General features: G+C 41.9%; 1 protein-coding gene across 1 annotated transcript in view; it reads right to left on the reverse strand.

Annotated features, from left to right (window-relative positions):
• Positions 1–24250, reverse strand: part of nhej1 (nonhomologous end-joining factor 1) — a 403798-nt gene that overhangs the window by 18764 nt on the left and 360784 nt on the right. The window contains exon 6 of the mRNA XM_063051361.1: positions 8123–8237. Coding sequence (XP_062907431.1) covers positions 8123–8237 — 115 coding nt within the window. The remainder of the gene's footprint in view (positions 1–8122; positions 8238–24250) is intronic.

Consider the following 24250-nt stretch of genomic DNA (forward strand, 5'->3'; position numbering starts at 1 on the left):
AAATAACTTACCTCTGATATCTCCCTACACTTTCCTCCAAAGACCTTAAAATTATGCCGCTTCATATTAGCCATTTCACCCTGGATAAATCTCTGACTATCCAGTTGAACCATGACTCTTATCATCTTGTACACCTCTCACCTTATCCAGCTAGCTCTCATTCCCTTCGATCCAGAGAGGAAAACTCTAACTTGCTCAACTGATCTACTTACGGCAGTTAGAACATAGAACATAGAAAAGAACTGGTCCTTCAGTCCATGATATTGTGCCAACCTTCTAACCTACTGCAAGATCAATCTAACCTTTCTCTCCTGCATAGCCTTCCATTTTTCTATTACCCATGTATCTAAGAGTCTCTTAATTGCCCCTAACTTATCTGCCTCTACCACCACTTCTGGCAGTGGGGTCCAGACACTCACCACTGTGTGTGTAAATAAATGAACCTATCTCTGACACCCCCCCCCAAAATCTGACCTCCAATCACATTAAAATTATGCCCCTTTTATTAGCATTGTAGTTAAATGAGAAAGATGGTTGAGTTACTGTTTATTAGGGTGAATATAAGAGTTGAGGTTCAGTATCATTGTGGGCTTACAGCTGTATTATGTGTCTGGAAAAGACGCTATCATCCAAGGGAAGTATCATTGACAGCCACTGCCCTTGTACGACGGCAGCTAGGGTGACAGAGGCCGAGGGAAGAAAAGCCTGTTCCTGTGCTGTGCTCACAGCTCTTTGTTACCAACTGCCCTAATAACATTGCAAATTCAACAGCTACTTCCTTTCAACCGTTTGGTTCTTAAACCAACCGGCAAAACCTTCATCACTACAGTTTAGCAACACTATGATCACTTTGCACTAAAATGCACCTTTTTTATTCTAATTGTATTCTTTCTTGTCAAAATTGTATATACTGTATTTTATGTTTAATTCAAGTATTTCCTGTGAATGCTGCTCACCTGCTGTTCTGTGCCTGTGAGGCTGCTTCAGGCAAGTGTTTCATTGCACCCATGCATACGTGTACTTGTGCATGCGACAATCAACTTGATTTTGACTTTTTTTTAATAACTTTGAGCCTTGTTATTTCACCTTGGTGATCACACATTATTGAGGCATCCCAGACATCTATCTCTGGAGTCAAATAATAGGGGTGGAATATAGAAGCATATGGTGGTATAGTGACATCAGATGGTATGGACCGTTGAGATGTGACCTTGAATCCTACCACAGCAACTGGGGAATTTAGATTCCATTAATTAAATAGATTGGAATAGAAAGCTGGCACGTTTATTAACGATGGTTCCATTGAACTAGTGAATGGCTGTAAAAATCCTATGATATTCATTAATGCCATTCGGGGAAGGAAATCTGTCGTCTACTCCCTGGACATCAATGTTGTTGATATTTTTATCTACCTTCCTTTCACCTGAGGTGATTTGGTATGAGGAATAAATGGCAGCAATGTCCACATCCTGTGAATTAACAGTACTGGAATTGGAATAGGTTTATTATTCTCACATGTAAAAAAAACTTAGTTTTGCAAGCTGACCATAGAGATGGCTTTAAAAACAGAAGTACATTATTGAGTAAGTTGTAGTGAAGAACTATTGTGATGACCAACATTGATTGTGGTCAATGTGTGAGGTTTGATTGTTTTACATGATTGCATTGAATGATCATGAATTGATTGGATGTACGTGAAAGGTGAGATTTGACTCATATCGATCTTTGGCCACTGAAAAATGGCTCTGGAAACTTAATCAGTTGGAGATTAGATTAGAAGTTTATAAAATTACCAGAGGCAAAGTTAGCGCAGACAGTCAGAATTATTTTCAAGACCATAAGACCAAAAGAAATAGAAGCAGAATTAAGCCATTTGGCCCATCAAGTCTGCTCTGTGATTCAATTATGGCTGATCTTTTCTTTCCCCCTCCTCAGCCCCACTGTCCAGCCTTCTTCCCAATAAGCATTGATGCTGTGGCCAATCAAGAACCTATCAATCACCGCCTTAAATACACCCAATTACCTGGCCTCCAAAGCTGCCTGTGGTAGTAAATTCCACAGATTCACCACCCACTGGCTAAAGAAATGTCCCCACATCTCTCTCCTGAGGCTGTTCAAGTTGAGTTTATTGCCATCTGCACAAATACATGCATGTACGGGTGCAATGAAAAGCTTGCAGCAGCATCACGGGCACAGAGCATCAAATAAACAGCATTCACAAGAAAAACAAAAACCATATACCTTTTATAAGAAACAACACAATTAGAACAAAAACATGTCAATTTTAGTGCAAAGTGATCAAGGTCATCATAGTTTTGCTTCTCAACTGTAGTGATCAGGATTTTACCAGTTGGCTCAAGAACCAAATAGTATGCAATTCCATGCCTGCAACCATTCAGGAAGTCTGATCACCTGGCTGTACTTCTACTCCCTGAGTATAAGCAGAGACTGAAGACTGTAGCACCAGTAGTGAGGGCCAGGAAGGTATGGACAAGGGAAGCACAGGAGCGCTTACAAGACTGCTTGGAATCGGTGGGCTGGACTGTACTGTATTCAGGGATTCATCTTCGAACCTGGATGAGTCTGCTACAGTTGTTACCGACTTCATTAAAACCTGTGTGGATGAGTGTGTGCCTATGAAAACTTGCTGTACATTCCCAAACCGAAACCAGGGGATGAACCAGGAGGTTTGTAATCTGCTGAGGGATAGATCTGTGGCATTTAAGTCTGGTGACCCAAGTCTGTGCAAGAAAACCAGGTATGTCTTGCAGAGGGCTATTTCAAGAGCAAAGAAGCAATTTCTAGCAAGGTTGGAGGTGACATCGGATGCACGTCAACTCTGGAAGGGTTTGCATGGTTCCGTTTACTTCCTACGAAACAAAACCCAATAGTATAAATGGCAGCGATGCTTCACTACCAGATGGGCTCAACACCTTCTATGCCCACTTTGAATGACATAGGGGCAGAATAAGATGATCTGGCCCATCGAGTCTGCCCTGCCCTTTAATCATGGCTGATCCTTTTTTCCCCTCCTCAGCCCCACTCCCCGGACTTCTCCCCGTAACCTTTGATGCCATATCCGATCAGGAACCCATCAATCTCTGCTTTAAATACACCCAATGACTTGGCCTCCACAGCTGCATGTGGTAACAAATTTCACAAATTCACCACCCTCGGGCCAAAGAAATTTCTCCACATCTCAGTTTTAAAAGGATGCCCCTCCATCCTGAGGCTGTGCTGTCTTGTCCTAGATTCCCTCACCATGGGAAACATCCTTTCCACATCGACTCTGTCTAAGGCTTTCAACATTCAAAAGGTTTCAATGAGACTCGCCCCCCCCCACCCCCGCCACCACATCCTTCTGAATTTCAGAAAGTACAGACACAGAGCCATCAAACGTTCCTCATATGATAACCCTTTAATTCCCGGAATCATCCTTGTGAGCTTCCTCTGAACCCTCTCCAATGCCAGCACATCTTTTCTTCGATAAGGAGCCCAAAACCGTTCACAATACTCAAGGTGAGCCCTCACTAGTTCCAGTAGTGGAGAGTGCACCTGTAAGGTTATTTAATACTTTACATTTTAACATTTAAAAGTTTAAATGAGATGTACAGAGCACGTAGTTTTGTACAGAGTGGTAGGTGGCTGCCAGTGGAGTTGGGGGTGTTGGAAGCAGCTACAGTCATGGTGTTTGATAGGCTATTAGACAGGCACTTATAGTGGGTATAAGGGACCATACTGTGCTGTATCGATCTATGTTGAACCTTCTATGATCCAGGAGTTCTTGTGCACAATTCTATTTAATTGTGTCCCTCTACTCACATTCCTATTTGTTTCACCCAGAGTGCGATGCTTATATGGAATAAGACCATAAAATATAGGAGCAGAAATACACCATTTGGCCCATCAAATCTGCTCCGGCATTTAATCATGGTTGATCCAATTTTCCTCTCAGCCCCAGTCTCCTGGTTTCTCTCTGTATTCCTTCATGCCTTGACCAAGCAAGAATCCATCAACCTCTGCCTTAAATATACATAAAGACTTGGTCTCCACAGCTGCCTGTGGCAAAGAATTCCACAGATTCACCACACTCCGACTAAAGAAGTTCCTCCTAATCTCTGTGCTAAAAGGACACCACTCTATTCTGAAGCTGTATCCTCTAGTCTTAGACTCTACCACCATAGGAAACATCCTCTCCACATCCACTCTATCAAAACCCTTCACCATTTGATAGGTTTCAATAAAGTCACCCTTCATTCTTCGAATTCCAGTGGATACAGACCCGGAGCCATCAAACTCTCTTCATATGACAAACCATTCAATCCTGGAATCATTTTCGTGAACCTCCTTTGAACCCTCTCTAGTTTCAGCACAGCCTTTCTAGATTATGGGCCCAAAATTGCTCACAATATTCCAAGTGAGGCCTCCCCAATGCTTAATAAGGTCTCATCATTACATCCTTGCTTTTATATTCTGGACCTCTTGAAATGAATGCTAACATTGCATTTGCCTTCCTCACCACGGACTCAACATGCAAATTAATCTTCAGGGAATCCTGCACAAAGATTCCCAGGTCCCTTTGCTCCTCAGTTTTTTTTTGTATTTTATCACCAGTTAGAAAATCGTTAACCCTTTCATTTCTTCTACCAAAGTGCATGACCATACACTTCCCAACACTGTAATCCATCTGCCACTTCTTTTCCTATTCTCCCAATCTATCTAAATCCTTCTGTAGCCTCTCTATTTCCTCAAAACTATCTGCCCCTCCATCTATCTTCATATTATCTGCAAACTTTGCAACAAAGCCATGATTTCCATCATCCAAGTCATTGACATATAATGTAAATAGAATTGGTCATACCATAGACCCCTGTGGAACAACACTAGTTACTGGCAGTCAATCAGAAACAGTTCCCTTTATTCCCACTCATTGCCTCCTGCTGATCAGCCACTGCCTTATCCATGCTAGAATGTTTCCTGTAATATCACAGGCTTGTAGCTTGTTAGGCAGCCTCATGTGGTATCTTGTCAAAGGCCTTCTGAAAGTCCAAGTACACAACATTCTTTCCTACTGTCTCTCTCCCTTCTTGAGGGACGGAGTGATATGTACAATTTTCTAGTCTTCCGGAACCATTCCAGAATCTATTGATTCTTGGAAGATCATTACTAATGCCTCCACATTCATATTCCATCTTTACCTTGTTAATGATGGTATTTGAAAGCTTCCAAATCCTCTAAATTCCCAATAACTTTTGCTCTATTATTTGCCCTCTCTTTGGTGTTTATGTTGGTTCTGACTTCTCTCGTAAGCAATGGTCGTGTAATCTTGCTTTTAGAATTCTTCTTCCTCTTTGAAGATTGAGAGGAGATTTGATAGAGGTATCCAAATTATGAGGGGTATAGGTAGGGTAAATGCAAACAGGCTTTTTCCACTGAGGTTGGGTGGGAATATAACCAGAGGTCATGGCTTAAGGGTGAAAGTTGAGAAGTTTAAGGGGAACATGAGGACAAACTTCTTTACTTAGAGGGCCGTGAGAGTGTGGAATGAGCTGCCAGCACAAGTGGTGCATGCGAGCTCGATTTCAACATTTAAGATAAGTTTTGATGGATACATGGATGGTAGGGATATGGAGGGCTGTGCTCATGGGAGTGGGCAGCTTAAATGGTTTTGGTATGGACTAGATGGGCTGAAAGGCCTGCTTCTGTATTGTACTTCTCTATGACTCTATGACTTTGAAAAGAAGTGTGCTTCATTGTTCTACGAATACAAAAATTAGTGTCGGAAAGAAAATGAGAGAAGAGAGAAGGAATGAGAGAAGGAGAGAGACAGATGTGAAATGAGAGCAAGGATTAGAGTAGCAGTAAGAAATAAAGAGATGAATGAAGACTAAGATGGAAAGACATAAAGAAAACTGTACTGGATTCATAAGCAACTGGATAACCCAAAGCATTCATGCCTCTGATCCAGATTGCTTTAAACACTGCCTGCAAATGAAATCACCTGAATTTTTAATAGCAGCAGAATTGAGAAGCACCAAGTGAAATAGAGTTATAGTCATAGTTATTCAGCATAGAAACAGATCCTTCATCTCAACTGGTCCATGCTGACAAAGTTGCCTAGCTAGTCCCATTTGCAAAACTGAGAATGCTCCAAACGCTCAGTGGGTCATATAGCCTCTGTGGAAAGTGAAACTGTATTACATTTCAGGTCAAAGACCATCCAGCATTTTCTGTGCAACACACACAAAGTGTTGGAGGAACTCATCAGGTCAGGCAGCATCTAAGGAGAGAACTACAAACGTACTTGTTCCTCTCCAGACATGCTGCCTGACTTGCTGGCTGAGTTCCTCCAGCATTTGTGTGTGTTGCTCTGGATTTCCAACAATTACAGAATCTCTTTTGTTTATGATTTGCTGTTCCAACGCATTTTCTTATTTTATTTCAGATTTCCAGCATCTTCAGCTTTTTAATTGTTACTTTGGCGGGGGTTGGGGGGGGAATGATAGCATGCAAGAGCCAAATGTCTTGAGGCCAAAAAAAGGGTATTTCTGATATGCAAGAGATGAAAGAGGCTGCACATTCTGGAAGGTGGAGCCAACAAAAAGAGCTTCAGGAAGAACTTAGTGGGTAGGACAGTGTCTGTGGAGGGAAATGCAGAGTTTGAGAACTTCCATCAGTCAACTGTCCATTGCTCTACTCTTTCTTGAAATAACTTGCAGAAACTTTTAAAATTAAGTCAGCTCCATCATGGGTACCAGCCTTCATAGTATCCGAGGCATTTGCAAGGAGCAGTGCCTTAGGAAGGCAGTGTCCATCTCTTCACACTGTTACCATCAGGAAAGAGGTACACACTCAGTGATTCAGGAACAGCTTTTGCCTCTCTGCCATCAGATTCCTACCTCACTAATTTATTATTAATGTTATTTTGCAATACTTATTTATATAGGCATCTGTTAGTCTTGTGAGACCATGGATTTGTGCCTTGGAAGGTTTCGAGGGCACAGGCCTGGGCAAGGTTGTATGGAAGACCAGCAGTTGCCTATGCTGCAAGGCTCCCCTCTCCACGACACCGATGTTGTCCAAGGGCATTAGGACCCATTCAGCTTGACACTGGTGTCGTCGCAGAGCAACGTGTGGTTAAGTGCCTTGCTCAAGGACACAACATGCTGCCTCGGCTGAGGCTCGAACTAGCGAACTTCAGATCTCTAGACAAATGCCTTAACCACTTGGCCATGCGCCAACACTTACTTACCTTAACTATTTAATAACCATATATACTTAGTTTTAACTCAGTTTTTTTCTCTATACTGTACTTATTTTCCATGTATTTCATTGTGCCCCTGTCATAATTTAACAAATTTCACAACATATGCCGGTGATATTAAATCTGATTCTGATTAGATTTGAGACTGTACATCAGTCATCTGTCCATTTCTCCCCATTGATGCTGCCTGACCACCTGAGTTCAAAATTCAAGATTAAAAGTTGTTTATTGTCATTTTTCAGTACATGAATGTAAAGAACAAAATGATTACTACTCCAGATCCCTCCAACAGTTAATTTATTGCTCCAATTCAACTATCTCTCTGCCTGCTGTATCTACAATCTCTAGCTCTCTACTATATCTATCTATCTCCCTCTCTCTGTCTATATATCTCCCTACCCCTCTATTCATATCTATATTTCTATCTATTGCACAATTTGTCTTCTTTTGCATTGTTTGTCAGTCTTTGTTTGTGTTTAGTTGTCATTAATTCTACTGTATTACTTTATTTTCATGTAATTGCCTGCAAGAAAATGAATCTCAAGGAAATATATGGTGACATATACATACTTTGATAATAAATATTCTTGAAGGGAAATGGGGAGAAGACAGGAGACTGGGGCTGAGAGGAAAGTTGGATCAGCCATGATGAAATGGCAGAGCAGACTCAATGGGCCAAATGGCCTAATTCTGCTGCTATATCTCTTGGTCTTACGATCTAAATATACTTTCACTTTTATTCTGTTTTGCTCCCTCAGTCAACCTGTCCAACACTATCACTGTAATTTGTCCTTTGATCAACTGTAACTTCTTGTACTGTAGGTGATATCTCCGATAGCACACACTGCAGGCACCTACCAGAACTATGTCTTCTTTTCCGATTTGCTTTGACTGCTATTATTGTTCTGTAGAGACGTTGAAGCTCAGGGTTAAACATCCTTCCATTGTGCACATCAATGGCCTCGGACAGACTCTGCAACAGAAGGGACACCAAAGTGACCAAAGGACCTGGGAGAATAAGTACACAGTTCAATGAAAGTGCTGTTGCAGGCAAACAGGGCGTTCAGCCCCATTAATGCCAGTCAAGATCCCCCACCTGAGCCCACCCCTTCTGCCCGAGGTTGATCTGTCTCCCTCTTTTCTCGCTACTACCAGTGGGCAGGAGGTGCATGAGTCTGGGTCCCATGTCACCAGGTCAGGAACAGTTGTTGGGCTCCTGGACCATCATGGATGGTTTCACTCGCCTCAGCACTGAACTGGCTCTACAGAATATGGATTCACTTTTGGGGACTCTGCAGCTCATGTTCTCAGTATTATTAAGTTTATTTTTTTATTATCTCTGTAATTTGTCCTCTTTTGTACACTGAATGTTTGTCAGTCATTGTTAGGTGTGGTTTTTCATGGATACCATTGTATTTCCTTCTTTTTCTGTGACAGCCAGTAAGAAAATAAATCTCAAGGTTCTAAATGGCATACATACTTTAATAATCAATTTACTTTGAACCTTGAAGAAGGCTTTTGGCATGCTGACCTTCATCGGGTACAGCGCTAAATACAGAAGTTGGGGTGTTATGATGGAGTTGTACAAGATGTTGGTGAAGTCACATTCAGAATACTATGTTCAGTTTTGGTCACCCTGCTTAAGAAAAATGCCATTAAGTTGGAAAGAGTGCTGAGGAAATTTAGGAGGACATTACTGGGACTCGAGGGACTGTGTTGTGGAGAGAAGTTGAGCAGATTGAAACATTTTTTATTGGTGTTTCAGAGTAGATTAGCTTTATTTGTCACATGTACATTAAAACATCGAAACATTATGTTAACAACCAACTCAGTCTGAGTATGTGCTGGGAGCAGCTGGCAAATGTCACCATGCTTCTGGCACCAACATAGCATGCCCACAACTTACTAACCCTAACTTATATGTCATTGGAATGGAGCAGGACACTGGAGCACCTGGAGGAAACCCACGCTGTCATGGAGAGAACATACAAATTCCTTAGACAGGTACATTGATAGGTAAGGTTTAGAGGGATATGGACAGGTATATTGATAGGAAAGGTTTAGAGGGATATGGACAGGTACAGGGATAGGAAAGGTTTAAAGGGATATGGACAGGTACATTGATGGGAAAGGTTTAGATGGATATGGGCCAAGCACAGGCAAATGGAACTAGCTTACATGGGCATTTTGGTTGGTATTGGTATTAGTATTGGTTTATTATTGTCACGTACTAAGACACAATGAAAAGATTGTCTTGCATACTATTTATACAGGTCAGATCATTACAGAGTGCATTGAGCTGGAATATGGAATAACGTAAGACAATAACAACACATAATAAAGTATGAAAGATTGGAATGGAGCAGTAGAGCTGAAGGGCTTGCTTCCATGTTGTAAGAGCCAATGACCAATCAGAGAGTAGTTTAATATACAGTGAATTGTAAAACTCAGTTACTGACTCTCAGGTTCCTTAAGAGCATAAGCCTATAAGATAGAATTAGGCCATTCAGCCCATCATATTCTCTGCCATTCTATCATGGCTGATTTATTTTCCCTCTCAACACCATTATCCTGCCTTCTACCTGTAACCTTTGATGCCCTTGCTAATCTAGAAGCTATCAACATCCATTTTAAATATACCCAATGACTAGGCCTCCAAGTAGTCTTTGGCAATGAATTCCACAGATTCACTACCCTCCGGCAAAGTAAATTCCTCATCACTATTCTAAATGGACATCCTTCTATCCTGAGACTGTGCCCTCTGATCCTAGGATCCCCCACTATAAGAAACATCCTCTCCATGTCCACTCAATCTCGGTCTTTCAATATTTGATAGGATTCAACGAGATCCTTCCTCATTCTTCTAAACTCCAGTGAGTACAGGCCAAGAACCATCAAACACTCCTCATATGTTTCATTCCTGGGATCATTCTCGTGAACTTCCTCTCCAATGCCAACATATCCTTTCTTAGATAAGGGGCCCAACACTGCTCATAGTACACCCGTTGTGTCTGGAATGGGGAGGCTCTGGAAGTCCCAGGGAGAAACCATTGAGAAGTTAAATTATTGCGGTTAACTCAACATGGCAATGGGAGTTGGAAGGTTTGGATAATTCTGGATACAGAGCACCCCCAGGAATGAGTGGCTTCCGTTTCTTCAGATGCTCATAAGTGGATTTTGTCCCTAAGTCAGACAATACACAAAAGTCACTCGATAATCTTTGCACCATTCTGTTGTTTTGCATTTGTTGCTGTATTTATTGTTGCTTTTTATTATCATCATGCATGCTGTTAACTCTGAGCCTCACACAAGCTAGGAATTTCATTGCACCCTAATGTATATGGCAATAAACTAATGTGAATCTGAACCGTACCACCACAGTATTGTAATGGTTGACATCAAAAACACATCAGGTTGATAAGGAAGAGCAATTACTTAAAGTGGAGATGGAGGGGAAATGTTTTGCCATTCATAGGGATAAATTTACTGTATGTTGATATATCAGACTTTTGAATTTAATAATGTGGGGATTTGTATGCAGTACATGTATGGAAGGTGCAATGAAAAACGTAGTGTGGAGAGCGTTCTAACTGGCCTCACCACAGGGGCCTCTGTACAGGATTGGACAAAGCTGCAGAGGGTTGGAAACTCAAACTCAACCAGTTCCATCATGGGAACTAGCCTTCCCACTATTGAGGACATTTTCAAAAGGCGATGCCTCAAAACTGCAGCATCCATGGACAGGAATGAACTATGATGGTTTGGGTGAATATATATATTCACCTGAAATATATATTCTCTGGGAGCAATGGATGTTGGGGATGATGAAGGTGGAGCACACTGGAGGAATGTGGGATAGGTGGCAGAGAAGGAGTGTCAGGCTGGGGGCTGGCGTGGGTGCGGACATATCCGGCTCTGAGACATCAGGCAAGGTTATTTCACTCCAAACAACTGGTTTATTGATTCTCCCCTCTCTCCCTTCCCCCTTTCCCTACCATGATTCCCCTCTCCCTGCCCTTTTCCCACTTTCGGTCCACAACAGAGACCCATATATAAATCAGGTTAATCATCACTCACATATATCATGATTTTATTTTGTGGCAGCAGTACAGAGCCATACCTAAAATTACCACAGTACTGTGCAAAAATCTTAGGTACCCTAACTATATATTTATGTCTAAGACTTTTGCACAGTACTGTATAATATATATTCTATATACTGTATATATACACAAATATATAAAATACATAATATATTATATTATGTTGGTATTGTAATACAGATGTTGGTAAGACCTCAGAATCAAAATGTTGACCACGGTGTGACTAGTGTCCTGAGCTGCCTATATCTCAATGCAATAAATAATGTAGGAAAGGCGGACGATAGTGCTGAAGATGAGGTAGCTGGTTTACAATCAGAGGCAATGTGTAGTGAAGAGAGGCTGTTGATAGGGTAAAACTGCAGTCAACCGGGTCGGTTGCAATAAAACGAAAAGGATGAATACAGGACTAAAGGTGTTATATTTGAATGTGGGCAGTATATGGAATAAGGTAAATGAACTTGCAGCTCAGTTGCAGATTGGCAGATATGACATTGTAGGCATCACTGAATCATGGCTGAATGAAGATTATAGTTGGGAGCTTAATGTCCAAGGACACACATTGTATCAAAAGAACAGGCAGGAAGGCAGAGGGGGCGGCATTACTCTGCTGGTAAAAAATGAAATCAAATCATTAGAAAGGTGACATAGGGTCAGAAGATGTTGAATCATTGTGGATACAGCTGAGGAACTGCAAGGGTAAAAGGACCCTGATGGAAGTTGTTTACAGACCCCCAAGCAGTAGTAAGGATGTGGCCTACAAATTCCTATGGAAGATAGAAAGTGCACGCCAAAAGAGCAATGTTACAATAGTCATGGGGGACTTCAATATGTAGATAGATTGGGTAAATCAGGATGGTGCTAGATTCCTGGAAGGGGATTTTCTAGAGTATCTACAAGATGGCTTTTTAGAGCAGTTCATGGTTGAGCCTACTGGGGGAATCAGCTATTTTGGATTTGGTGTTGTGCAGTGAATCAGAATTGATTAGAGAGCTTAAGATAAAAAAAAAACCCTGAGGGGGAAATGATCATAATATGAAAAAAAAATTCACCCTGAAATTTGAGAAAGAGAATTAAAAGTCAGACACATTAGTATTACAATGAAGTACAGGAAATTACAGAGGCATGAGAGAGGAGTTGGGCAGAACTGATTGGAAAAGAACATTGGCAGGGATGACGACAGAGCAGTAATGGCTAGAATTTCTGGAAGCAATTCGGAAGGCACAGGATATATAAATCCCAAAGAGGAAGAAGTATTCTGAAGGAAAGATGTCACAAATGTGGCTAACAAGAGAATTCAAAGCAAACATAAAAGCCAAAGAGAGGGCATATAATAGAGCAAAAATTAGTGGGAAGTTAGAGCATTGGGAAAGCTTTTAAAAACCAACAGAAGGCAACTAAAATAGTCATTAAGAAGGTAAAGATAGAATACGAAAGTAAGTTAGCTGAAAATATTAAAGCAGATACCAAAAGTTTCTTTGGATACATAAAGTGTAAAAGAGAGGCGAGAGTGGATATTGGACTGTTGGAGAACAATGGTAAAGAGGTAGTCATAGGGGAAAACGAAATGGGGTATGAACGGAATAAGCATTTTGCATCAGTCTTCACTGTGAATACACTAGCAGTATGGTGTAAGTTCCAGGTTTCAGGGGTCAGGAAGTGTGAGAAGTTATATAACTAGAGAGATTCTTGGGAAACTGAAAGGTCTGAAGGTAGATAAGTCACCTGAACCAGATGATGTACACCCCAGAGTTCTGAAAGGGGTGGCTGAAGAGATTGTGGAGGCATTAGTAATGATTTTTCAAGAAGCACTAGATTCTGGAAGACTGGAAATTTTCAAATGTCTCTCCACTCTTCAAGAAGGGAGAGAGTCAGAAGAAAGGAAACCAGGCCAGTTAGTCTAACCTAGGTGGTTGAGAAGATGTTGAAGTCGATTATTATGGAAGAAGTCGCAGGGCACTTGGAGGCACATGATAAAATAGACTATAGTCAGCATGGTTTCCTCAAGGGAAAATCTTGCCTGACAAATCTGTTGGAATTCTTTCAAGAAATAACAAGCAGGATGGACAAAGGAGAATTAGTTGATGTTAACACGAGGAAATCTGCAGATGCCGGAATTTCAAGCAACACACATAAAAGTTGCTGGTGAACGCAGCAGGCCAGGTAGCATCTCGGCCAGGTTTCGGGCCGAGACCCTTCGTCTGGGCTAACTGAAAGAAGAGCTAGTAAGAGAGAATCTGACGAAGGGTCTCGGCCCGAAACGTCGACTGTACCTCTTCCTAGAGATTCTGCCTGGCCTGCTGCGTTCTCCAGCAACTTTTATGTGTATTAGTTGATGTTATATGTTTAGATTTTCAGAAGGCCTTTGACAAGATGCTACATGAAGCTACTTAACAAGCTATGAGCCCATGGTATTACAGGAAACATTCTAGCATGGATAAGGCATTGGCTGATTGGCAGGAGGCAAAGAATGGGCAAAAAGGGAGCCTTTTCTGGTTGGCTGCCGGTAACTAGGGGTGTTCCACAGGGGTCTGCATTGGGACCAATTCTTTTTCAGTACTTTTATATTTGTGTGCTGTAGCATTTAGTTTTTATTTGTAGTTATTTTGTAAATAACACTATTCTTTGCATTGCTGGTTAGATGCTAACTGCATTTCGTTGGCTTTGTATCTGTACTCGGCACAAAGACAATAAAGTTGAATCTAAACTAAAATCTAATCTTTATGTTATATGTCAATGATTTGGATGATGGAATTGATGGCTTCATTGCAACATTTACAGATGATATGAGAAGAGGTGAAGACACAGGTAGTTTTGGGAAGTAGAGAGGCTGCAGAGGCACTTAGGAGAATGGGCAAATAAATGGCAAATGAAATAGTGTCAGAAAGTGTATGGTCATGAACTTTGGTAGATTAAATGCAAGTGTTTATTATTTTCTAAATGGAGAAAAAACACAAAAAACAGAGGAGCAAAGGGGCCTGGGAGTCCTTGTGCAGGATTCCCTAAAGGTTAATTTGCAGGTTGAGACTGTGCTGTGGAAGGCAAAAGCAATGTTAGCATTCATTTCAAGAGGGCTACAATATAAAAACAAGCAATGTTGAGAGTTCATAAAGCACTGCTGAGGCCTCACTTGGAGTATTGTGAGCAGTTTTGGGCCCCTCATCTTGGAAAAGATGTGCTGAAACTGGAGAGGGTTCAAAGGAGGTTGACATAATTCCAGGATTAAATAGCTTGTCATATGAAGAGCATTTGATGGCTCTGGGCCTGTATTCACTAGAATTCAGAAGAATGAGGATGACCTCATTGAAACCTATCAAGTCGTGAAAGGCATTGATAGAGTGGATACAGACAGGGTGTTTCCTATGATGGGAGAGTCTAAGACCAGAGGACGCAGCTTCAGAATAGAGGGGCATCCTTTAGAACAGAGATGAGGTGCAATTTCTTTAGCCAGGGAGTGGTGAATCTGTGGAATTCTTTGCCAAGGCAGCTGTGGAGGCCAAGTCATAAGTATACTTAAGGCAGAAGTTGATAGATTCTTGATTGGTCAGGACACAAAGGGATACAGAGAGAAGCCAGGAGATTGGGACTGAGAGAAAAATTGGATCAGCATGATGAAATGGCAGAGTAGATTTGATGGGCCAAATGGCCTAATTTTGCTCCCATATCTTATGGTCTTATAAATTAAATATAAATTATACACCTGGAGACATGGAGACAGCTTGAATCTCAACTTCACAACAGCACAGATGGACAAGGAAGGGCAGATCCAGACAACTGCAAAGAACTTTACAGCCTAGAACGCATTTGTGCCGCAGTGTTTAGGCTTCCCTTTAAACCCCTTCACATTCTTCCTCACCTGAGCTGAATCAGCATTTGGTTTCACTTGCATTAAATGTAGCTTACTCGGAATATTGTGTTCAATTCTGGTCGCCTCATTATAGGAAGGATGTGGAAGCTTTAGAGAGGGTGCGAAAGAGATTTACCAGAATGTGGCCTGGACTAGACAGGGCATGTCTTATGAAGATAGGTTGAGCTTTTCTCTTTGGACTCAAGGAATCCGAGAGATGATTTGATAGAGGAGTACAAGATGATAAGAGGCATGGATTTAAGTGGACAGCTGGAGACTTATCCCAGGGTGGAACTGGCTAATACACGGGGGGGGGGGGCAGAATCTTAGGGTCATTGGAGGAAAGTAGAGGGAGAATATCAGAGCTAAGTTCTTTACACACAGAGAGGTGGGTGTGTGGAGCAGGGGCTGTTGTAGAGGCAGAACCATTAGGGCACATCTGACAAGTAAACCTAATCTTCAAAATGTTTCATAAATGAATCTGAATCTATTGACAGTAGTGTCCGGCCTGGTGGCTGTGTACAGTCAACACATAGTAAAATAGATATCATGTTGCTGAATGATAAAACTGAGGGGAAGTGTATACACTCAGGGCTTGTACTATTCCACACTCAGTGGTCACTTTATTAGGTACAGTTGCTTGTCAATGCTAATTTCTAATCAGCCAATCACGTGGCAGCAACTCAATGCATAAAAGCATGAAGATGTGGCCAAACCACGGAATGGGGAAGAAATGTGATCTAAGTGACTTCGACTGTGGTATGATTGTTGGTGTCAGATGGGATGGTTTGAGTATCTCAGAAACTGCTGATCTCCTGGGATTTTCACGCACAACAGTCCCGAGAGTTTACAGAGAATGGTGCAATAAACAAAACAAAACTTCTAGCATGTGGCTGTGCAGCAGTCGAAAGTGCCTTGTTAATAAGAGAGGTCAGAGGAGAATGACCAGACTTGTTCAAGCTGAAAGGAAGGTGACAGTAACTCAAATAACTATGCACTACAACACTGGTGTGCGGAACAGAATCTCTGAATACACAACTTACTGATATTGAAGTGGATGGGGAGACCATGAACATAAACTTGGTGGTAGTTTTATTTGGTACAGGAGGTATGTTCTGGTCACTTTATTTTAGGACATAACATATTGATGATCTTCCAACATAAACAACAGCTTATGGATCTGCCTCTGTCTCTGAAATCCAGTCTGGCCTAGTTGTGCAGGTGTTGGGAGGAAACCTGTGCTATCTGCTACACATTACACTTGGGGTGTGAGAGTGAGCATTAGCACCTATTAAGAAGAACCTTTAGCACCTTATCTGCAAAGAAAACCCTTGCTGTTTACTAAAGGATTGGAGTGATCATTTTATTTTTTTAACTGTGCACCTGGATGGTTGTGATATACTTGGAGATAAATTACATTATTCTAGTTCAGAGACACTCAAGAATGAACATGCTTGCATTAGGCAGCAATTTTTATGACCTCGGTATTTCCTAAAACACACAAATTATTAATTATTTTCAAAGTGTAGTCATAATTTTAACATTGAGAAATCTGTCTATGATCTGACCTATTTGTCTATGCTTGATTCCATAAACAGCACTTGAGATAACAAACTTAATAATCTATATTAATGGCATTGGCTGAAGAATAAATATTGACCAGCTAGTTTTAATTCCCCTGCTTATCTTCAAATAAGGCTATTGAATCCATTACATCCATCTGAACAAGTAGTGGAAACCTCAAGAGCAGAAGGTAACATTAGCAGCTGTTTGAAACCTTCTGGCTCTGCTGGTAATCAACACCTTACCTGTCTGTCTTTATTTCTTTCCATCCTTTTTTCTTCCCTTTACACTTTTTTTCTCTGTTTCTTTCTCTCACTCTCTTAGTTTCTACTCTCATTTTTCCCATTTTATCATTCTTTCTCCTTCAGAGATTTACCTGGATGATGCCTGGATTAGAGAGCATGTCCAATCACTGCTGCTACCTAGAAGAGATCCTCTTGCCACGACACTTTGCCACTTTATCACCTCCTGTCAGAGTCACCTTATGTACAGATACTCCTGCACTTTATCACTTTATGTACATACAATCAGTCCATGGACAAAAGCTAATAATGTGGCTACACTCAACAGTTACTTATACATTGTGATTAATGGGACTGTTTTTATATTTATATTTATTGTGTTTTTTATGCTGCATTAGCTCCGGAGCAACAATCATTTCATTCTCCTTTACACTTATCTCCTGAAGAATGACAATAAACAATCTTGAATCTAATGAGGATGGGTTGAGCGAGCTAGGACTTTTTTCTTTGGAGTGAAGGAAGATTGCAAGTGACTTAATAGAGGTGTACAAACTGATAAAAGGTACAGAGTGGGCAGTCAGAGACTTTTCTCCAAGTCAGAAATGGCTAGTGTGAGGGGACATAAATTTAATGCAACTGGAGGAAAGTATGGGGGGATAACAATAGTAAGGAGAAATGGAGTGTTATGGGCTGTGCAGGAGGGAAGGGTTATATTGATTGTGGAGTTGAAGGAAGCCCTGTCCAGGATCGTCAGCTCCAGAGGTTGGGGTACTGACCTGGTGGGGGTGAGTGGGATGTTAGAAAGAGTTTGTTTTGTTGTTGTTGGGTCTGTTTTGCTGCATGATGTGTGTGAATGAAAAGGCTAACATATGAGGAGCATTTAGTGGATCCAGGCCTGTACTCAAAGGAGTTTAGAAGAATGCGAGGGGAACTTATTGAAACATGCTGAATATTGAAATGGCTAAATATTCTTGGTAAGAGGATGGTAAATCTGTGGCATTCATTCATACCAACAGCTGTGGAGGCCAAGTTATTTGATATACGTAAAGCAGATGTTGATAGGTTCTTGATTAGTAAAGATATTAAAGGTTACAGGGAGAAGGCAGGAGAATGGGATTGAGAGGGATAATTAATCAGTCATGATGGAATGCTGGAAAAGACTTGATGTGCTAAATTGCTTAATACTGCTCCTATGTCTTATTATCTCATGCTAACATTGCTGGCATGCTATGGTGGTGCTGGAAGCCGACGACACTTGTGGGCTGCTCCCCAGCACAAAACTCAGATTGTGTTGGTTGTTCACTATATGTTTCTATATACATATGACTGATAAATCTAATCTGGAATCCTCAGTAGGCTTATTAGGTCAGCTCAACTTTGTGGGGAAGAGCCCTTACTATGCCATACTGTTCTAGGTTCTAATCAAGTTTATTTTTGAAAATAAAAATGTCATCCACATCAGGAAGTTTAAAAGTACAGAGAAAATTTATGATATTAATATGACTGAAAGAGTAGAGAGAAAATATATAAGGATGTGCTGAGTCTTGAGGACCTGAGTTATAGGGCAAGGTTAAAGAGGTTATTATTCCCTAGAGCATAGAAGAATGAGTGGAGATATGATAGAGGTATTACAAAATTATGGGTAGTATAGAGAGGGTAAATACATACAGATTTTTACCACTGAGATTGAGAGAGTCTAGGACTAAAGATCAAAGGTTAGTGGTGAAAGGTAAAATATTTATGGGGAACTTGATGGTGAACTTCTTCACTCAGCGGGTAGTGTAAATATGGAATGAGCTGCCACTGGAACTAGTGGATGTAGATTCCATGTCAACATTTAGGAGAAGTCTGGATAAGCACATGGATGGGAGGGGTGTGGAGGGCTATAGTCCAGGTGCAGGTCAATGGGACCAGGCAGAATAATAGTTTGGCATGAACTAGATGGGCCAAAGGGCCTGTTTCTATGCTGTAGTGCACTATGACTCTATAAAAATCCAGGTATGGCATCATCTGCAGGTGGAGAGGCCTGCAGCTGGAAAAAGATGTAATAAAGGTAATCTCCACACCTTGGAATGTTGGCATTGTTCCATTGATATCAGTAACAGTGAGTTTGAGTTTCTGGTGACGGCCATAACATGCATCATCTTCCTTTCCATTGAGGCCATCTGAACACAGATAGATACCAGCCTATAACTTAACACAGCATAGTTATTATTCTATAAATAAATCTCAAAATATCTCTGCTGGATTTCAGCCCGTGACTCACTCTCAGGTATTGATTAAACCACACGTAAATCTCGCTAAAACTCCTGCCTGAAATTCTCTCTGAATACCCATTATCGTGTATAGCCCTTTAAACCTCTCAATTTAGTTTTCACCAGTAATGCATCCTGGGTATCCAATGTTCAATGCTGTTTACTAACCTGCTGAACCCTTTCATCAGTCCCTTTCAAGTACGGAGACACTTCTCAAAGAGTTAGAAATATGAAGGTGATTAAAGTATCTCAGGAGTGGATCTGCAACAAAGTCCTTCCTGGTTACTACTAGAGCTGCTGTTGCATAGTTTTTGTCACCTATATGCAATCCAGGCTACCTGACTGCCTGTGAGGTGATTGCATGTTCTCCCTGTGACAGTGAGGGTCTCCTCCAGCTTCCTTCCATATCCAAAACATGCTCATGTTGATGGAACATAGGGTATAGAACAGCATTGTACTGGTGCCATTTAGTATACAAAGTTCTGCTGATCCTGATGGCAATTTATACTAAATATCCACCTCCTATGTAACATGCTGCCAAGAATAGAGGGTATGAACTATAAGGCCAAAAGACACAGGAGCGGAATTAAGCCATTCAGCCAATCGAGTCTGCTCTGCTATTCCATCGTGGCTGATTCATCATCCCTCCTAATCCTATTCTACTGCCTTCTCCACGTAACCTATGACGCCCTGACTAATCAAGAACCTATCAACTTCCGCTTTAAATTTGCCCAATGACTTGGCCTCCACAGCCATCTGTGACAATGAATCCCACAGATTCACCACTCTCTGGATAAAGAAATCCCTCCTCATCTCTGTTCTAAATGGATGTCCCTCTATTCTGAGGCTGTGACCTCTGCTCCAGACTCTGCCACTATAGGAAACAACCTCCCCACATCCACTTGACCTAGGCTATGCAAAATTTGACAGGGTTCAGTAAGATCCACCCTTATTCTTCTTAACTTCAGCAAGTATGGGCCTAGAGCCATCAAATACTCCTCATATGTTAACCCTTTTATACTGAGGATCATTCTCGTGAACCTCCTCTGCACCTTCTCCAACGGTAGGACATCTATTATTTGATACGAGGTCCAGAACTGCTCACAATACTCCAACCGCAGTCTGACCAATGTCTTATAAAGCCTCAGCATTACATCTTTGCTCCTATATTCTAGTCCTCTCAAAACGAACACTAACATTGCATTTGCTTTCCTTACCACTGACTCAACCTACAAGTTAACCTTTGAGGAGTCCTGCACGAAGACTCCCAAGTCCCTTTTCACCTCTGATATTTGAATTTTCTCCCCATTTAGAAAATATCTTTATTCCTTCTACCAAAGTACATAATTACACTCTTCTCTACACTGTATTCCATCTGCCACTTCTCCATAGTATCCAAGAAATCTTCACAGATTGGTGCCTCAAAAATGTGGCATCCATCATTAAGGACCCCACCACCTAGAACTTGTCCTATTCTCATTGTTACCATCAGGAAAGAGGTACAGATGCCTGAAGATGCACACTTAGTGACTCAGGAATAGCTTCTTCCCCCTTGCCATCTGATTTCTGAATGGACATTGAACCTATGAACACAACTTCACTGCTTTTTTATTTCTGTTTTTGCACTTCTTATTCAATTGAACCATTTAACACACACACACATACACACACACACACATATATATATACACACACACCTATTGTGGTTCTTTGTCCATTCTCCCAATCTGTCTAAGTACTTTTGCAGATTCCCTGTTTCTTTTCACTCTGCCTGCCCCTGGACCTATCTTCATGTCATCTGCAAACTGTCACAAAGCCATCAAATCTATCATCTAAATCATTGACATATAACATGAAAAGAAGTGGACCCAACACCAACACATAGAACACACCAGTTACCGGCAGCCCGTCAGAAAAGGCTCCCTTTATTCCTACTTTTTGTCTCTTGCCAGTCACACAATCTTCTATCCATCTAGTATCTTTCCTGTAATACCATGGGCTCTTACCTTGTTAAGTAGCCTCTTCTGTAGCACATTGTCAAAGGCCTTCTGAAAATCCAAATAAACAACATCTACTGACTTGTTCAATCCCTTCCGACCTATGTTCGTGACACTTCTCACGCTCTTAAACTTTTCGATGATTTTAAGTTCCCTGGCCCCCACCGCTTTATTTTCACCATGGATGTCCAGTCCTTATATACTTCCAACCCCCATCAGGAAGGTCTCAAAGCTCTACGCTTCTTTTTGGATTCCAGACCTAATCAGTTCCCCTCTACCACCACTCTGCTCCGTCTAGCGGAATTAGTCCTTACTCTTAATAATTTCTCCTTTGGTTCCTCCCATTTCCTCCAAACTAAAGGTGTAGCTATGGGCACCCGTATGGGTCCTAGCTATGCCTGCCTTTTTGTTGGGTTTGCGGAACAATCTATGCTCCGTGCCTATTCTGGTATCTGTCCCCCACTTTTCCTTCGCTACATCAACGACTGCATTGGTGCTGCTTCCTGCACGCATGCAGAACTCGTTGACTTTATTAACTTTGCCTCCAACTTTCACCCTGCCCTCAAGTTTACCTGGTCCATTTCTGACACCTCCCTCCCCTTTCTAGATCTTTCTGTCTCTGTCTCTGGAGACAGCTTATCCACTGATGTCTACTATAAGCCTACTGACTCTCACAGCTATCTGGACTATTCCTCTTCTCACCCTGTCTCTTGCAAAAACGCCATCGTCTTCTCGCAATTCCTCCGTCTCTGCCGCATCTGCTCTCAGGATGAGGCTTTTCATTCTAGGACGAGGGAGATGTCTTCCTTTTTTAAAGAAAGGGGCTTCCCTTCCTCCACTATCAACTCTGCTCTTAAACGCATCTCCCCCATTTCACGTACATCTGCTCTCACTCCATCCTCCCACCACTCCACTAGGAATAGGGTTCCCCTGGTCCTCACCTACCACCCCACCAGCCTCCGGGTCCAACATATTATTCTCCGTAACTTCTGCCACCTCCAACGGGATCCCACCACTAAGCACATCTTTCCCTCCCCGCCCTCTCTGCATTCCGCAGGGATCGCTCCCTACACAACTCCCTTGTCCATTCGTCCCCCCCATCCCTCCCCACTGATCTCCCTCCTGGCACTTATCCGTGTAAGCGGAACAAGTGCTACACATGCCCTTACACTTCCTCCCTTACCACCATTCAGGGCCCCAAACAGTCCTTCCAGGTGAGGCAACACTTCACCTGTGAGTCGACTGGGGTGATATACTGCGTCCGGTGCTCCCGATGTGGCCTTTTACATATTGGTGAGACCCGACGCAGACTGGAAGATCGCTTTGCTGAACATCTACGCTCTGTCCGCCAGAGAAAGCAGGATCTCCCAGTGGCCACAGATTTTAATTCCACATCCCATTCCCATTCTGACATGTCTATCCACGGCCTCCTCTACTGTAAAGATGAAGCCACACTCAGGTTGGAGAAACAACACCTTATATTCCGTCTGGGTAGCCTCCAACCTGATGGCATGAACATCGACTTCTCTAACTTCCACTAAGGCCCCACCTCCCCCTTGTACCCCAGCTGTTACTCATTTTTATGCACACATTCTTTCTCTCACTCTCCTTTTTCTCCCTCTGTCCCTCTGAATATACCTCTTGCCCATCCTCTGGGTCACCCCCCCCGTCTTTCTTCCCGGACCTCCTGTCCCATGATCCTCTCGTATCCCCTTTTGCCTATCACCTGTCCAGCTCTCGGCTCCATCCCTCCCCCTCCTGTCTTCTCCTATCATTTTGCATCTCCCCCTCCCCCTCCAGCTTTCAAATCCCTTACTCACTCTTCCTTCAGTTAGTCCTGACGAAGGGTCTCGGCCTGAAACGTCGACTGCACCTCTTCCTATAGATGCTGCCAGCAACTTTGATGTATGTTGCTTGAACTTCCAGCATCTGCAGAATTCCTGTTGTTAACATCTACTGACTCTCCTTTGTCTATCCTGCCTGTTATTTCCTCAAGGAACTCCACAGATTTGTCCGGCAGGATGTCCCATTAAGGAAACCATGCTGACTTTGTCCTGTTTTATCATTTAACCAATTTCCCCCGGGATCAATAAAGTATGACTATGACTAAGACTAAGACTATGTGCCTTTAAGTACCATAAAGCCTCATTCTTAATAATGGATTCCAACATCTTCTTCTGAACTCCGGCGAAATGGGCTATAATTTCCTTTCTTCTGCCTGCGGTGGTCTGATAATCCATTCTTGCCTCTCTTTTACTCTTTATATATCTAAAAAAACTTTTGGTATCCTCTTTTATATTATTAGCTAACAGTCATATTTCATCTTTTCTCTCACAGGATTTTAGTGGCCTTCTGTTGGTTTTTAAAAGCTTCCCAATGCTCCCACTAATTTTTGCTATATTATATGCTTTCTCTTTTTCTTTTATGTTTTCTTTGACTTCCTTTGACAGCCAGAATTGAGACATCCTCCCTTTAGAATACCTCTTCATCTTTGGGATGTATCTATCCTGCTCCTTCCTAATTGCTTCCAGAAGCTGAGCTATTGTTGTTCTGCCATCAACCCTGCCAATGCCTCCTTCCAGTCAGCTTTGGCCAGCTCCTGTCTCAATCCTACGTAATTCCCTTCACTCCAATGTAATACTGATACATCTGACTTTAACTTCTCCCTCTGAAACCGAATTCTGTCATATTATGATTACTGTCTCCCAAGGGTTCCTTTACTTTAGGGTAAAATCTGGTTTATTACACAACACCCGATGCAGAATTGCCTTTCTTCTAGTGGGCTCAACCACAAGGTGCTGTAAAAAGACATCTTGTAGGCATTCTACAAATTCGCTCTCTTCGGATCCACTACCAACCTGATTTCCCAATATACCTACATTTTGAAATCCCCCATGACTATCACAACATTGCCTTTTAAGATGCCTTTTCTATCGCCCATTGTAGCCCATATCCTGACTACAGTTCGGAGGTCTGTATATA

This window comes from Mobula hypostoma, chromosome 6 (genome assembly GCF_963921235.1).
Source record: "Mobula hypostoma chromosome 6, sMobHyp1.1, whole genome shotgun sequence".
Lineage (NCBI taxonomy): Eukaryota > Metazoa > Chordata > Chondrichthyes > Myliobatiformes > Myliobatidae > Mobula > Mobula hypostoma.